This window comes from Dipodomys merriami, unplaced genomic scaffold, assembly GCF_024711535.1.
Source record: "Dipodomys merriami isolate MVZ:Mamm:240054 unplaced genomic scaffold, mDipMer1.0.p SCAF_21, whole genome shotgun sequence".
Classification (NCBI taxonomy): Eukaryota; Metazoa; Chordata; class Mammalia; order Rodentia; family Heteromyidae; genus Dipodomys; species Dipodomys merriami.
The window spans coordinates 7,316,135-7,333,684 of NW_027203493.1; the positions used below are offsets into that span (position 1 = coordinate 7,316,135).

At 47.7% G+C, this 17,550-nt stretch overlaps 1 protein-coding gene across 4 annotated transcripts in view; it reads right to left on the reverse strand.

The window, feature by feature from the left end:
- Cstpp1 (centriolar satellite-associated tubulin polyglutamylase complex regulator 1) overlaps positions 1-17,550 on the reverse strand; it is a 158,497-nt gene that overhangs the window by 3,245 nt on the left and 137,702 nt on the right. For all 4 annotated transcript variants that reach the window (XM_070032424.1, XM_070032425.1, XM_070032422.1 and 1 more), the window contains exons 5-7: positions 4,860-4,945; positions 2,536-2,731; positions 1,573-1,682 (exon numbers count right to left, since the gene is read on the reverse strand). In XM_070032424.1, the coding sequence (XP_069888525.1) occupies positions 1,573-1,682; positions 2,536-2,731; positions 4,860-4,945 (392 nt within the window). The remainder of the gene's footprint in view (positions 1-1,572; positions 1,683-2,535; positions 2,732-4,859; positions 4,946-17,550) is intronic.

Below are 17,550 nucleotides of genomic sequence, written 5' to 3' on the forward strand. Positions count from 1 at the left end.
CCAGATTTCTGTTGCATATCATTAAGCTGCTGCTTTCTTTTCTTTTTTGTACAATACTGAGGACTGAACTGAGGTTTTGTTGTTGTTTTATTTTGTTTTTTTTGAGACCCTTAGGACAGGAGAGGTTAGTCCAAGCTGTAATCTAGTTGCTAGTTAGCTTTTTCTTGTCCTTAACAGCTGGGGAAGGAGTGAAGGTGAACACTTACCCTCACCTTTAATTTCTTAACTCCTTATTAGTCCTTTTTTAGTTCTAGAATAGCTGGTGACCTTGACTACCAACATCATTTAGTTGAGGGGCCCCTAACAGAATAACCAGGCTGCCAGGGGGCATGTATGCCCAAATCTGCATGGAGTTAGCGCCCATGGACCTCCCAGAGAATGTGGACAGGTGATGTACTGGGTACCATTATAGACAAAGTTGTCAGCAGAGCACTTGGCCACGACAATGTGTACTTGATGTGTTAACTTCTTCCTTGACTCCATCTCTCAATTGGAAGGAAGAGGGGATGCTCCCTGTTTTGTCCAAGAGTAGAATGTCTAGAGACACAAATAAAACTCCACCAGGTGGCAGCTTGCTAGCTCTTCTGAGAGATTTGGTAAAGGCAAGGGGGGGAGTGGGGGAGGGGCAGCCAACAAGGACGAAATGACCGGCAAGAAAACTGGGCTAGTGTAACCTTCCTCCACTGGGGCTTGAATTCAAGGCCTAGGCACTACCTCTTAGCTGCACTTTTTTTTTTTTTTTGGTCAGTCCTGGGGCTTGAACTCAGGGCCTGAGCACTGTCCCTGAGCTTCTTTTACTTGGTCACTTGAGCCACAGTGCCACTTCCAGCCTTTTTATGTGGCACTGAGGAAGCGAACCAGGGCTTCATGCATGCTAGGCAAGCACTCTACCACTGAGCCACATACCCAGCTCCCACCCCCCCCCTTTTTTTTTTTCTCTTCTCAAGCTAGCATTCTATCACTTGAGCCACAGCTCCACTTTGGTTTTTTGATGGTTCATTGGAGATTAGTCTCATGGATCTTCCTGCCCTGGCTGATTTCTGTGATCCTCAGATCTCAGCTTCTTGAGTAGTTAGAATTATGGGTATGAGCCACTGACATCCATCCATTCACTTTTTTCCCCCTCCCTTCTCTTTTTAAGATGAATCAGATTTTTTTTCTCCAACTGGGAAAAATACCTCCCAGACACACCTTGCCTATTTCTAAAAGGGCTAATGAGATTCAGGTCTCTTTGATATATAATCTCCAGAGCCACTGGGTAAATAGCCAGTGTCTGCCCAGCCTGTGGGCTGTTCCCCACAGCAGAAGCAGTGAGTCTTTGGGGAGGGGCTGGGCACACCTGTGCCCAGTTGTGGGAGGCTGCTTCATACGTGTTGGGGCAGGGCCTTGGGCAGGAAGGCTGTCCCTCACAGCAGTGTGAGAGGCCTGCCAAGGCACAGTCTTGGGCTGTGCACATTCCAGCTCCCTAGGGCTCAGAGGCTGGCCCACAGAGGTCAAGTCGGAAATGGGAATGTCTCCTACCCCATGTCTACCAAGAGGCCAGCAGCACGGTGGGGAAGCTAACTGGCTTACCTAGGGCTTGATTGATTCCATGATGCTTTGAGAGGGCCACAAGGAATCCATAGAAAGTCAGCCTCTGAACGCTGCTGAGGATCTCTTTGACAAGTGCTGGGGGTGGACAGCTAGAAGGGAGAATAAAGATGTCAGATTCAAAGGCTAGCAGGTCTGGGTGCTATCCTTTCATCCATATTTTCGGGCTTAGGGAGATACCCAAGGCTGAGACCCAGGGACCAGCATAGGAGCCCTCTAGCCATAAGAGCGCAGAAGATCTCCAGGAGCAAGGGCCTGGCTGGAGACAGGAGGGGCTCATGTGTATATTTCTTGGCGTGTTTACAGGGGTGTAGGAAGGAAAAGAGGAAGCCTACTATGATGGCCTCCTTGGCTGGCAGCTGTCCCTAGAGGGGGCTTTGTACCACACGGGGCAGTCAGCCCTCCCTCAGGAAGCCCTACCAGCCACAGGGTTCAGTGGGAAAGTTGAGAATAGCAAGTGCTTCTCAAGGCCAATCTGTTCCTTGGTGAGCTAGTCTCTACAATTGCTCTTGTGCAAGTGAAAGTACTCCTTTCTAAGTGGCTATTTGGACCACTTTTCAGTTACAACCTGCTTGGGTCAAATGGTTTTTTTTTGGGGGGGGCGTTGGTCATGGGGCTTGAACTCAGGGCCTGTGATTTTTTTTCCTCAAGGGTAGTGCTCTACCACTTTGAGTCACAGCTCTACTTCTGGTTCTTACGTGGTTAGTTGGAGATAAGAGTCTCACAGCCTTTGCTGTGGAGGCTGGCTTTGAACAGTGATCTTCAGATCTCAGCCTTGTGAGTAGGATCATAGGTATGAGTCACCAGTGCCTGGCCAGTGCTAATTTATATGGTGACTCTCCAGGAACTCCAAACCAATCTGAACACTCTGCTAGAGACTTGTTCCCAGGGAAGCAGCCTGTGATTCCCGGGGCTAAGGTGGGATTCTGGGTGCCCATTTCCCACCTATACTTGTGCCGGTCACACAGGTTTTCCAGATGCTGGTAGAACAGTGATGCCTCCACTCCCTCCAGTGTGCTTGCCTCGCCCAACGCAGGTCGCTGGTGGTGCTGCCCACTGGACGATGTTGGCACGATCACGGTGTTGGGGTTCTTGCCTGACAGCAGGTCCTGATAGATGGCAGCCACACTGTCCAGGAACTCTGGTGGCATGGGGGTGAGAGGTATGGCTCAGGGAGGATGTACTTCCTTCACTGGGTCCTCCTGTCTCTAATAGCTCAGCTCTACACCAGCTCTTATACTGGTTTGACTGCCACCCTCCTGAGAGATGTCACTCATTCAGCTCAAACTCCCATCCTGCGGGTGGCTGTTCCCAGACTAAGTTCCCCATTGCATACTGTCACAGTGTGCTCTACTTTCTCTAGCACTTGCTCAGTGACATATTTTCACTTACCAGTGACAAGTAACCCAGCACCTAGTATTGGTGTAATTTATTTGTGTGTGTGTGTGCACATGTGTGCTGGTCCTGAGGCTTGAACTCAGGGCTTGGGTATTCTCCCTGAGCTTTTTTTGCTCAAGGCTAGTACTCTACCACTTGAAGTGAAGCTTTCAGCTAAGTTTTCAGGTTTTTGGTAGTTGATTGGAGAAGGAGTCTCATGGGCTTTCCTGCGGAAACTGGCGTCAAACTACAATCCTTAGATCTCAGCCTCCTGACTAGCTAGGATTATAGGCGTGAACCACTGGCACCTGGCTAAGCTATGTGTTGAGACAGTGAACATGTCCATGTTCTCCTTGTAACACCCATCTTGGGAGGCCACCTGCCTCACTGACTCGTAAAAGCATGCTGGAGTATCAGTAAGGAATAGGAAATGCTTGCGAGCACTGATGTAGTGATCCTCTCAACTCATTTTGTTACAGATGTGCCACTGATAATACATGGCTCTAGCCCTTCTCAGCGCCCTGTCCTGGGACTGCTATAAGAGGTGGCCCAGGGAGGCAGCAAGAGGAAATAGTGCTCCCACACATGGTTGTTATTGTCCTAGGCCCCCAAGCTTCAAAGCAACGGGACATAGATGCCTGGTGCTGCTAGGAGTGGGGCGGAGTCCCCAGGCTCCAGCCCCTGCCTGACCAGCCCTGGGCTGCCATGGAATAAACAGCATGTGGCACCCGAGTGAGGCCAGTTGGAGGAAGGCCATCTTCAGGCTCCAAGGACAGCCTTCTATTTACTGGAAGAGCCCGTCTTAAACAAGTATGTTTATGGACACAGCAGTTTCTAAACCCCACATCCTATTTGATGCTTGTGTGCAAACTTGTAAGGCATTTGTATTGATTCATCTACTTTTATTCCACGCCATTCCTTAAGGACACAACTGGTCTAAGTGAGGGAGCAGAGTGGAAGTGTATTAAGTAGAGGAGCAGACCTGGGGAGTACTTTATACTGAATAGGATTTTGCTATGTTATCCAGGCTGGCCTTGAACTCCTCTGGGCTCAAGTAATCCTTATGCTTCACTTTGAGTAGTTTGGCCTATAGCTGTGCACTACTGTGCCCAGCCTGGTGTGTGCTTATTAAAAGTTACAAGAATGGGGGCTGGGAAGGTGGCTCAGTGGTAGAGCGCTTGCCTTGCATGCATGAAGCCCTGGGTTCGATTCCTCAGCACCACATAAGCAGAAAAAGCCGGAAGTGGCGCTCTGGCTAAAGTGGTAGAGCACTAGCCTTGAGCTGAAGAGCTGAGGGGCAGCGCCCAGGCCCAGAGTTCAGGCCCTACAACTACCAAAAAAAAAAAAAGTTACAAGAATGATAGCAAGTATGCCATACATGTGACCAACAGCGAGGAAGAGGTAAAGAGGACTGACTTTGGAGTCAGCCTCCTGTGCAAGTCTGGGCTTCACCACTGTGGAGCTGCCTGGCTTTGACTACTTACCCTGTGAGCTTTTCCTTCAAGGACCTAGTTCTTAGGACTGGTGAAAGGTTTAAAGTCCCTGTGCCATGCTTGGGACAGAGTGGGTTCTTAGTAAGGAGTGAATGAGTGCTTTGGATGCTGCACTGCTCTTATCAGTAGAATGGATTGGTTGTGTGGCCAGCTGGAGGCAGCAGTGCCCATTGCGGGTTTTCAGTGTCTTTAGGAGGCTGAGGACAAACTGCAGACTAGCTCATGACTGACACTACAAGTGAGGTATCCTGCTTGTGGCCTGTGGTAAAATACAGCTCTAGAGAAGTAGGGAAGGGAGCCGTGTGTGCCATGTGTGCACACAGATGCAAAGGACGACTTGGTAGGAAGAAGGAGGTGTGGTTCTTCACAGGAGCTGCAAGGGGTCTGGAACCCTCTCACCTGAATAGTAAAACTGGATCTGGAAGGCGAAAAGGAAATCTGAAAAAGACATCAAGCAGTCCATGGCATCGTCCATGAGCACGATTCTGAGGGGAAAGAGAATATGGGTGATTGTGTTATGTATGTACAGAGAGAGAGAGAGAGAAAGAGCGGGGCAGGGGTGGGAGAAGGGAGCTCATGTGAGATGTTCCTAGGCCTGCAGGGGCAGCAGGATATTTGACAAAGGGGACCCAAGAGCAAGCTTCTCCCAGTCACCTCACTTCTACATCAGCTGAGGACTCTGCCTCCAAACTGAATGGAGTCAGGTGCACGAAGGCTCCCAGTTCAGTCTCAGTGTCACCATCTAGTAGAACAGCACATGGGCAGAGGGGGCTGGGGCTGGGGCTGGGGTGGCAAGGAGAGAATGCAATTGTAATGCCGCCAAGATCTCTTTTCATATACTTAAGCAGTAAATCCTTTCATTCTGCAATGAGGACCATTTAGATCAGAATAAATACAGCTGATCAGAAAAGACAAAAAGAACAGCCAAGAGGTTTAAAGGGGTCTTGGCAAGTGCTACGGAGACTTAATAAGCTACCAATTGGCCTGAACGGTTGACAGGCACCTCCACCCCAGGGCCCAGGTGGCAGACAGGAGGGAGTGGAGGCCACCGTGCCTCTTCACTATCCACTCTGCTGGGTTTCCCCTGTCTAGTGGGCACCCACCTCACAGAAGGAAAATCATTTGACTAGTTAAGGGATCAGACCAAGGCCAGGGCTGCATCTGAGGGGGTGGGGGACAGGAAGAGAAGGAAATTAGCAGTATTTGGGCTCCATCCATGTGACAGGCAGGGTGCCAAAGTTCTCTACTGGAGTGGAAGTGGGCCTCAGCCTGGTTCTTTCCTTTTCTCTTTAAGAAAGTTTTATTTTGCTTTTATTTTTTAAGTGTTAGACTGGGACCTAAACTCAGTATCTGATGCTTTTGCTCACTGTCTGGCACTCTACCACCTGAGCCATGCCTCCAACATCTATCTTGCTGTCGTGTGTGTGTGTGTGTGTGTGTGTGTGTGTGTGTGTGTGTGTGTGTGTGTGTGTGTGTGTGTGTGTGTGTGTGTGTGTGTGTGTGTGTGTGTGTGTGTGTGTGTGTGTGTGTGTGTGTGTGTGTGTGTGTGATGCGATGCGGCCTAAACTCTGGGCCTGGGCTCTGTCCTTTAGCTCTTCAGCTCAAGGCTCTACCACTTGAGCCACAGTGCCATTTCCTGCCTTTTCTGCTTATGTGAGCTGAGGAATTAAACCTAGGGCTTCATGCATGCAAACTAAGTGCTCTACCACTGAGCTACCTTCCCAGCCCCCATCTTGTGTATTTTTTAAAAAATTCTTCACTCCCTGTGGCAAACTGGATCACCCCCAGAGACAGCCAGCATTGCTCACCCTTGGAGAAGAGACTTAATGGTGAACACAATTCAAGTGGTGTGCCTGCCCTTGACTTGTGCAACACAGAGGGCCTCGGTGTGAGAAATTGTAATAATAATACAGGGATCATTTCTGAGGACTCCATCCATGACAGGCAATACAAAGTATTTAGCTTCATTAATTAAACCATAGTACACAGCATGCTTTAAGGTGAGTCTTATTATTTTTCCATGTCAAGGCAAGTAATCTCTCAGAGAAGTCAGATTTCCAAAGTCACACATACAGCTGGGGAGTTTACACAGCTCTGCAGACTGATTGCTTCCAAGTCATCACACACACACACACACACACACACACACACACACACACACACACACACACACACTTCAAATATATATATATATATATATATTTTTTTTTTTTGATCGGTCGTGGGGCTTGAACTCTGGGCCTGGGCGCTGTCCCTCAGCTCTTCAGCTCAAGGCGAGCGCTCTACCACTTGAGCTACAGCGCCACTTCCGGTTTTCTGGTGGTTTATTGGAGATAGGAGTCTCATGGTCTCTCCTGCCCGGGCTGGCTTTGAACCGCCATCCTCAGATCTCAGCCTCCTGAGTAGCTAGGATTACAGGCGTGAGCCACCAGCGCCCGGCTCAAATATATTTTTTAGCTGTACAAAGGGGGTTTAATTCCAAAATTCAGGTTATGCGTGCAAGTGCACCTTGACCAATGTCACCCCTTCCATCATTCTCTCTCATCTTTCCCCATCCCATCACTACCCTCAAGTTATGTCATGCTTTTAAAATGAAAACCCAGAATAGAAGCCTGTAATCCTAGCTGCTCAGGAGGCTGAGATCTGAGGATCACTGTTCAAAGCCAGCCAGGACAAGAAAGTCCGTGAGACTCTTATCTCCAATAAGCCACCAGAAAACTGGAAGTGGCGCTGTGGCTCAAGTGGTAGAGCGCTTGCCTTGAGCTGAAGAGCGCAGGAACAGTGCCCAAGCCCAGAGTTCAAGACCTACAACCAGCCAAAAAAACAAAAAACACTAGAAACACAACGTTTGATTTCTTAAGCCTCTGTGCCTAATTCATTTTCTTTACCCTTGTCTATAACTTTGGGACCTTGACTGTTTCTCATGTGTATCTTGGGAGAAAGAAAGATAGTTCCAGCTGGAAAATTTGGTTGCGGGTAGGAGGAAACAATGCTGCTGAGGGCCACAGGAGGGCACCATATCCCTCCATCAGAATAAGTGTGGCGCCATAGACCACTCCACTCTTGGTAGCCCGAGCAGAACCCAGGCAGGCAAAAGGAGAAAGGACATGTGGATGGAGAGGGAGAAGAGAGAGGACTTGGCTTAGCAAAGACACCACATTTTGGAGGAAGAGGGAGTGCTCTCAGGGGCCATCAGGGAAAGAGAGCCACCAGCACCTCAGGAGGAGAGAAACCAGAGACTTTCTGCCTGCTCCACTCCCCAGATAGCCAACTACCCCATAGGTGGAAGGCCAAAGGCTTTGGGCTGCATGGGGCGAAGAGCAACTCCTCAGGAACACATGGAGGGAGCCTTTGAGGACAATACGTGCTTTTCTCATTTATCATTAATCTGGAACCCAGTGCTCCTGTTTATATTTACCCTGCACTCATTTATTATTATTGTATGTAATTAAAACACCATAAAATTTACCCTGTAAAATATGCTTTAGAATATTCTAAAAGTTGTGTAACCATCACCCTAATTCCGAAGTGCCTCCCTTCGGAACTCCCACCCCTCACCATGCTCCTGAGGCAGGCCAGGCCCTACCTTACCAAGGAGTTGAAGCAGACTGACACGGGCACGGAACTCTGAGCAGGTGACAGAGACTATGCCCTGCTCTGTGTCTCTGGGATGTGAGTGACAAGAGTACTCTTGTTGCTTTAAATTTTATGGTTTTACTTAAGCACATCTATTCGCTTCCTTCATTGTAAGCCTGGCATTGGGACTGGTGACTCTGATGGTCACTAGCTAGTCTCTAGGGCTGCTCTTTCCATGATGGCTCTGTCATTCATGGAGGAACCCTGAGCAACTAACACCTCAGCAGGACTTTTAGCTCTTTGACTTTGTGGACCTGGAACCAGTGGGTCTCACTGTGCAGCTTGGGCTGGCCTTGATTTTGCAGTCCTCTTGCCCCAGCCTCTTGAGTTTTAGCATGACAGAAGTGCACCACCACTCCAAGCTCAGCTTAGTTTTCTTATTGCTCTTATAACCAATGTTTGGATATTAAGATCTGGCCCTTGAATCTTTTGTATACTCTGGGTTTCCCCAAGTTACACTTAATTTTGACATAGTGGTCCTATTTGGGCCAGCTAAACTTCTTCATCCTTCTTTTAGGGCTCATGAGCAGTTTGAGGCAGCCATGATGCTGAGTAGGACAGAGCCAACACACTGCCAAGAAGGACAGACCAGCTCCTCTTTGAAGCTGGTGTGCTGTGGCAGAGAGGAGACTCAGAGGGGCAAGGTAGCCTGGTTGCCTTGCTTGTGTCCCTGCTGCTGCTTTGGCTGAATTGTACATGGGTCAGGAGGGACCAGTGAGCAGGCTGATGGAGGCAGATAGATGCAGGAGCCTTCTTAAGGTCCATGTGGCTAGATTCCAGGAGCAAGGCTGAAGAGTTCCACTATAAGCAGTAACATTGAAGACACAAAGCAAACTGGATCTCAGCTTTTCTTTGTTTCGCTGATCCTGGGGCTTGAACTCAGGGCTTGAGTGCTGTCCATGAGTTTTTTGCTCTGGGCTAGTGCTTTGCTACTTGAGCTACAACTCCACTTTCAGCTTTTTTTTGCCTTGTGTGTTTGTGTATCTCATGGGAGATAAGAGTCTCACCAGTTTTCCTGTCTGGGCTGGCTTTAAACCTTGATCCTTAGATCTCAGCCTCCTAAATAGCTAGGATTACAGGCATGAGCCACCAGTGCCCAGCTACAGATTTTCTTAGCAGTATCATTACCTTCTATTTTACCCACTATTCTGTTCAGCTAGAAACTTGGGAAGCATCCTAGACATCAGTCCACCACAGAGTCCTCTCAATCTACAGCTAAAATGTTATTTCTAGGAACATCTTTCTTGCACATCCATAGCTACTATCTCCACAGCCACCATCTCTGCATTTTGACCTCTTTATTCTTTTTTTTTCTTTTTTCTTTTTGTTGATTGTGGGGCTTGAACTCTGGGCCTGGGCACTGTCCCTCAGCTCTTCAGCTCAAGGCCAGCGCTCTACCACTTGAGCCACTGCACCACTTCCAGCTTTTTCTGCTTATGTGGTGCTAAGGAATCAAACCCAGGGCCTCATGTATGCAAGGCAAGCATTCTACCACTGAGCCACCTTCCCAGCCCTAACCTCTTTATTCTTGACAACTACATGACTTTCTATCTGGTTTTCCTGCAACTATGATTTTTATTTTTTGAGACAGTATCTTTATTATTCTTATTTTTTGAGACAGTATTTAACTAGCCCAGAGTGGCCTCAAACTTAAGATCCTACTGCTTCAGCCTCCTGAATGCTGGGATTACAAGTGTATTCCATGGTGCCCAATTCTTACTTCCTTCTGAGTACTGTGGTTGGGAAAATCTTTGGAAAATGAAAATTTGGACATGCTATCGTACTAGCTAAAACCTTCACAGGCTTCCCCTGTTACTGCCTTCATCTAGAAGAGAGCTCTCCATTTCCCCTCTCCCAATTACTAGGGCTTGTACTTGCTCAGCTGATGCTCTACTACTTGAGCCACACCTCCAGCCTGGCTTTTTGCTATTTAGTAAGAGATGGAGTCTTCCAGGTTTTTCTGCCTGGGCTGGCTTCAGACCATGATCCTCTGAATCTCAGCCTCCTAAGTAGCTAGGATTACAAGCATGAGCCATTAGTGCCCAATACAGACTCCCCAATTCTTATCCTGGCTCACCAGTCCCCTTGAACACACTCTGACCCATTCAGCTCTAGAGATCTGGTTGGAGGGCACAGGCAGCATCCTTCATGTTGATCCTCTGTCCTTTCCTACGCCCACCTCTTCAGGCCTTCCGACTAGCCAGCTCCTTTATCCATAATGCTCCCTCTCCACCTCCAACCCCTACAAGCTGCTCCTTAGCACCTCCTGCCAGCCCAGGCTTCAGGGTAGCCTGTTGAGCAGCTCTCAGAGAAGCAAGAGGAAATGCCTTCCCTAAGCCAGCTGGGGCCAAGCTTCCTGCTTCTTTCTGTAGTTCTCATGATGCTAAGCTTTACCAGGTGACACCTTGTCTCTCTGCTTGTTCTTTGACTCAAAGGTCTATCCTGGTATCTGGCACTCAATAAGTAAGTACTGCTGAACGAGGAGTATGTGAACAAGGAAGAAAGGCCACACTACCCTTTTCCTCCTGGCCAGCTGATGCCAGACCCAGCTCTTGAAGAGCTCCCTCTAGGAAGATGCCAAAGAGCTCTAGAGTTTGGTTCTAGAAGATATTTCCAAACTACTGCACTCAGGGATTATGGCTAATTTGTGAAAGAGTGAGCTGCTTGCTGCAGGAGATAGATGTTCATGCAGAAGCTGGAAGGCTCCGGTTTCTCAAAGGGCTTCTTCAAGCCTTAGCAAAATACCCGTCCTCACAAGAGAGGGCCGAACTACCAGTTTCTCCTGTGTGCTGGATCAAGGAGAGGAAGGTTGGCTGTCCAGAGGGCTATGACGGCCAAAGATTCTAAAGGGCTTATGGGAAGGTGTTTTTAGAACCATTATATGGGCTGGATGTGGTGGTGTGGGCCTATAATGCCGAGGCATTATACACAGTCAGACGTTGCCTCAACAAAAACCATCCACCATCCACAATAGTAATGACTAGCCTCAAACAAATGCTGTGACCCATAGAACTTCTGCCAGCCACACCTTGCTCTGAGGCCTTAGCAGAATTGTGGGTAAAGGCAGGCAGCAAGCTACTGGTCTGCCTTTATATTCCATGACTGGATCAACCCCGGATCGGAGACAGCTTCTTAATCCTGAACTCAAAAAACCATCACCACCCCAAAAGGGTTCAAGAAGAGATTTTGTTGAAGACAAGGTCACCCACATGCACTGTTTTCCGGAGGGTGGCAGTTGGCTTGACATCCTTTCCTGCCAGGGGCCTTTTGCTAACGTGCCAGCTGCTTCTGACACCTGGAGGAGCCTGGCCGCCCCCTACTTTGAAGTAGCGCCAACAGGGAGCTGCTGCCAACAAGAGTCAGTACAAATCCATTGGATCACAGGGGGATCCTTGCAGGCCAGGCCTCCAGGCTAGTGAGAGGGCCTCTGGGTAGAAATAAAGGCTCTGAGCAGAACCATGTGTAGGGTGGAGCCCAGGGAAGGCAACTGGAATGAAGAAAGAGCACTTGGCTAATCCCAGGAGGCTGGCCACTCTCTCCCTCCCTTGCTGACTTCCAACAGCTGGGCTGGGCTGGGCTGGCTGGCTGGGAGGTGAGTGGGTGCCAAGGAAGCAATAGTTTCCAGCCCGAACCTACGAACTTGCCAGCCTCCTCTGCACCCCTGTAGGTCAGTGTCCCTGCTCTAGTGGCATGAGTTGTGCCCTTCTTCCTGAAACTCTGGGTTGATGACTGAGATCAGTTTCACCACTCACTGGCCAAGTACTTTTTCTTCTCTGTACCTCCCTCCGTTTCTTCATCTATAAAGAAGAGATCAGAGTTTCTACTTCAAATGACTCGAGACATGTTGCTATGTGTGCTTTGCCCAGTGTATTATAGGTGTTCAAGGTAAATGTGTGTGTGAGCTGGGTATTGGTGGCTCATGCCTCTAATCTTAGCTACTCAGGAGGCTGAGATCTGAGGATTTGGTCTAAAGCCAGCTCAGGTTTGAACACAAAATCTCAGGGACTGTGCCAGACTCTGAGTTCAAGCCTCAGGACTGGAACAAAAAGGAAAAGAAAAGGTGGAAGTCTATCTGGTTTAAGGTACTGGAAGAGCTCAAAATAGCAAAGCAAAACAGCTCAGAGGAAGGAGGCAACGCCAAGCTCCCAACCAGGCAGACGCAGTGAGGCGGAAGCTAGGTATTGAGTTTCAAGTCCATTTTGGGGCGAAGCCACCTCTCAGCCAGGGCCAGAAGGAAGAGCCACCTTGCATGACTAGACTTCTCTGGGGAGGTCACATCAGGGTGCCCTTCATAAGGGCGAGAGAAGCATGCCCTCAGTTCTGTCTGGCTGACAGTGTCTCCTGCAGTCTCTGCTAGTAGAGGGGTGATGATGAAGCAATATGGGGTACCTGGCCTGAGGGTTTCTGAGGTTTACCTGTTTTGAAACTATGTGAGAGGAACATTTGTGCTTCATAATCTTCCTCAAGTCCAGGTCCTAAACAGTCTAGGTCACTGCTTACCCCTGATTCCCTACATCCCTATATCTAGGGCACTCTATATTGCACCTGTCCTGTAGGGCCTGGGAAGCATGTCCCAGAGTGTATAGGCAATAATAATAATCATAATGGGCGCCAGTGGCTCGCACCTTTAATCCTAGCTACTCAGGAGGCTGAGATCTGAGGATCACGGTTCAAAGCCAGCCTGGGCAAGAAAGTCTGTGAGACATTTATCCCCAATTAACCACCAGAAAACTGCAAGTGGTGCTATGGCTCAAAGTGGTAGAGTGCTAGCTTGAGCAAAAAGAGCTCGGGAACAGTGCCCAGGCCCTGAGTTCATTCAAGCCCTATTACCAAAAAAACAAAAACAAACACAAAAACAATAATAGTTAGCACTAAAGGCTTTACTATGGGGACAATAATCTCTAAATTAATTTTCATTTTAATAATTCTGTGAGATGAGCTCAGGGAGTTTATTTACTAGAACAAAGAAGTTCAGGGGGAGCAAAAACTCAACCAAAGTTACAAGCTAGAAGTAAAAGAGCTCTAATTCAAGTTCAAGCCCTTCTGACCCTGACTACAGGTTCTAGAACACCTGTAGCTGCAGCTAGTCAGAAAAGGTAACTGGGCTCAGGAGTGGCTATAAACCTTTGATGATAAACCTTTGTGCTGGGGCCTCTGGTCTTACTCCTGCTCTTCATGTTGCCTATTCATTCTAGCATACAGAGCTAGAACTCCCAGGCTGGAGGCTGCTGCTTCCCTGCAGACCCCGTGAAGGCCTCATTCTCATGGAGCCTCCCAGGAAGACTGCCAGCTTGAAAAATGCTTGATAGGTTTGGGAGGATAAAGACCTAAACAGCTTGGACAAGTTTCCCTTCTTCCTCCTCTCTAGAACATATCTCCAGTCCCACTAGCTCCAGCTTCTTCCGGTTTCTTAAGATCGCCATGGGGAAAGCCCAGCTGCTTTCCCACCACACTGCAGGCCTCCTACCGCTGGTATTACTTGGAGTGTGAAAGTGTACACCACCACACATGACTCATTATCTTAAGAATTTTTTTTTTTGCTAGGGGCTTAAGTAGTAGCACACTTAAATCCTAGTAAATCACACCAAAAAAAGTACTGGTAGAGTATCTGCCTAGCAAGTACAAGGGCCCTGAATTAAAGCTTGAATAATGTTATAAAACAACAGCAACAACAACAACCCCTTAAAGCCAACAAGCATTCTTTTGCTACATGGTAATCATAAATTTTTTATCCTCTTTAAGGGCATTAAAGTTTTGCATTTTATAGCTGGGTCTATCATCTGTGTGAAGTCAATTTCTGAATGTGGGATGGAGAAGGGGTCTCTTTTTTTTTGAGATGCTCTGCACACTGGCAAGTTCTTTGTCACTTTGCTACCTCCCCAGTTAGACTCAAATGTTCTCTCTCCTGTGTGGCACCTCACCAGCCTTTGAGGCACCCCTTTCCCAGCTAACCTAACACTACCATTTTATATTCAAGGTTTAAAACGTGTGGGCTGATATTGGCCTGTCTAATATCATCCATTTGTCTAGTCTCACTCAAGTATCATGTTATCTTAATCACAATAGCCTTATAGTAAGTCTTCTCACAGAAAAATCCATTAGTCCATTTCCTACTAACCTTCCACAATATTTCATCCCCATGGAAGAGTCTCTGTAACCTTCCAGTTAGGCTGCCTCTCCTGTTTTTATATCCCTATAACCCTTTGCACTCATTTATTTACTATTTGCCATTCTGTTTGTAAATTTCTCCAAGGCTGAGGCAACATCTTTTCTGGCCATTGTCAGAGCCTCTCCATAATAACATGGAACAGGCACTCAGTAAATATTTGGTGAGTGGAAGAATGGGGACGGAATAGACAAACTGTGTGTGTGTGGGGGGGGGGGGGCCTTGTGGTGCCATAGGCAGACACAGGCAGAGGGATATCGTGGGAGAAGAAAGACACCAGAAAAGCATAAAGCACATGGGATGAGGTCTGACAGACATTCAGCAAACATGTGAAGAATAAATATAGGAATAAAACATCACTCCTCACTCACTGAATTATATATTTTAAAACAGTAATGCAGGGGGAGGTAAATAGTTGGAACAACTATTAGGTGAGTGCTACCATTATTTCCAATTTACAGGTAAGGCACCTGAGGCTTAGGAAGCTAAGCACCTTGATCATGGACATAAGCTGGTTGGTGAAAGCACTGGGATTTGAATCCAGGGCAGTATGGCTCCAGCCTGTATGTCCTTCACTGGCAGGTTATGGTGGGGCTTTGTGACAGGGGGGTCAGCTGAAAAATGACTCTCTTGAATGGAAGTGAGTGGCTATGTCTAAAGCCGAGTTCTCTAGTGCTTTCAAGGCACTATTTATATTCATAACACAATTGGGACAACAGAGCCCTTCCTGTTGAATATATATCACCCAGCAGGGTTGCTGGTTTTGGTGGGGGAAAAGTTAAATAGTATTTCAGATGACAAAAGGAGAAGGGAATGTAACCAATTTAATCCAACCAATTTGAAAATGCCAGAATGAGACTGGCAGACAACACTTTAAATCAGTGCCTCTTGAAGTTGGTTCCCAGACCATCAGCACCATCTGTTAAGTTTCTGGAAACAGGAATTCTTGAGCTCTACTCCAGAACTCCTGAACTTTGGGGGTGGGAGAGCTGACAAGCCATGCAGGTGATTCTGATTCTGCTGTCAGAGAACCAGGGCTCAAACTCTCCACTCTGGGAGCAGAGTGTCCCAGGCCAGTGTCACTGGGGCTTTGAATGGTTTACAGGTGTGATAGTTCCCTTGGTCCAGCTGTGAAGAGGCCAGAGCCTGCAGGCCAACCACAAGCCATCTTGTCTTTACCCAATGTTTTTGTTATAAATTATTTCCTGAGTTTGTACAATGAATAAAGGCCAGAAAGCACTGCCTTTGGGAACTCAGGAACTTCCTATTTATTTTTTTAAGAATCTGGTAATAATGATAATACTAACATTATTAGGATAGCAGCCGGGCGCTGGAGACTTATGCCTGAAATCCTAACTACTTAGGAGGCTGAGATCTGGGCATCGTGGCTTGAAGCCAGCCTGGGTAGGAAAGTCCATGAGATCCTTATCTCCAATTAACCACCAAAAAAACCCAAAACAAAACAAAAACAAACTGGAGATGGAGTTGTGGTTCAAGTAGTAGGGCATTAGCTTTGAGCAAAAAATCTCAAGGACAGAGCTCAAGCTCTGTTCAAGCCCCAGAACTGGCAAAAAAACAGCCCCCCCCCCCAGCAAATCATGTCTGGAATGTGCGACGCAATGCACATATTGTTGTTGTTGAAATCTCATAAACACCCTATGGTTAGTTATTATTATTGCCTCTATTTTATAGATATGCAAACAAGGTTCAAAGATGTTAAGGGATAAAAAGTTTAGGTCTTTCTAACATCACAGTGCCTGTGCTCCTGTTAATACTACTTCTAATGCATACTGCCAGTTTCCTCTATGCCAGGCCCTATTTTTGTACATTATAGATTCTAAAGCATTCAACTATTACAAACATTATTATCATTTCTACATTATAAATGAGGACAGTGAGGATCAGAGAAATAAATAACTTTCGTAGGAGTACAAGTTAAAAAACTGTGAACCAGAATTTGAACTATGGACTCTGGCTCCAAGGACATGTTAATTTTTTTTTTTTGTCCTGGTACTGAGTTGCGATGGAATCCAGGGCCTTTCACATGCTAGGCTGTACCACTGAGCTCCTCCTCCAGCCCCACCAAATGCATGCTGGTAGCCATTAGGAAAGCTTTCCAACTTGGAGAATGGTGGGCTGAAAGGCTGCGATGATCTTTCAGGGCTGTAATGACCTAACTGCTCCTGTGAGGCAGGAATGATGAAGTGAAGAGGGTCTCTGGCTGGGCTGCTGTCATAGGCTGTCTATGCTTTCCTTTCTTGTCTCCAGTTCCGGCCTGCTGCCCTAAGGTCTGGCCCCGATGCTTGTAACGGTAAGGCAGGCGCGTGTGGAAATGCCATGCCCTGCACAGGCGCTGCTTTACAGCTGCCTGTGGATTACATTCTTTTACACACACATCATCACAGACTGGAGCCTTCTGCAGCCTGTCCCCAGATCTGAATAAGTAGGCCTGGCAGGGAGACGGGGTAGGCAGTTGCTCTTCCAGCAAGAGTTAGTCTTGCAGCCTTAACCATCCCCTTTTGTGATTGTGCCTAGATGCCTGGGCATGTGGAGAGGGAAGTTGGGAGCCTGTCCTTCAGGACAAAATGAGAATAATGAGAATTGCTTGAGCATTATCTATAGTTTCTACACACATACACACGCACGCACACACACACACACACACACACACACACACACACACACACACATACTCACATACCCCATACACACATGCTGAGTGGAGCAGGGAATAGCATTGAGGAGATGAGGTCTGACAGAGAAGCCAGATACTCATGGCACAGGAAGAAAAACAAATTTTCCTTTATGCTGAATGAAGTAAAGAGGTCAGGTCTGTCTGGCGCCATATTGACCATATGGTGGATTGCAGGGTCAAGCATCTTGTCTTCATGCTGGGGGAAGAAAACCCCCTGCCTATCACCTGCCTCCCAGATGATGGGTGTGCCCAGCCTCCAGGGGTCTCCAGGGGTGGGCACTTGGCTGATAGGTTACTGAATCTGTCAGTCCAGTGCCTGGGACTGGGAATTTCCTTTGGATCTGGCCCCTGCGCCAACCCTATTTAGGCCCAGACCAGCCTAGCAGCCAGGACACCATGCCATGTATGTCTCTGTGATCGTGTCCTGTGTCCTGTCTCCTGGCTCATCTCCAGTCATCATGGCATCCCAATTTAGCTCTCCATTGAAGCTGTTGGCTTGCTGGTATTGTTTTTGTTATTTCTTTCTTCGTTAGCATGTTTTCTAGCAGTGTTATGTGTATTTGGGGGCTGCAGGCCTTTGTAACAATGGGCGG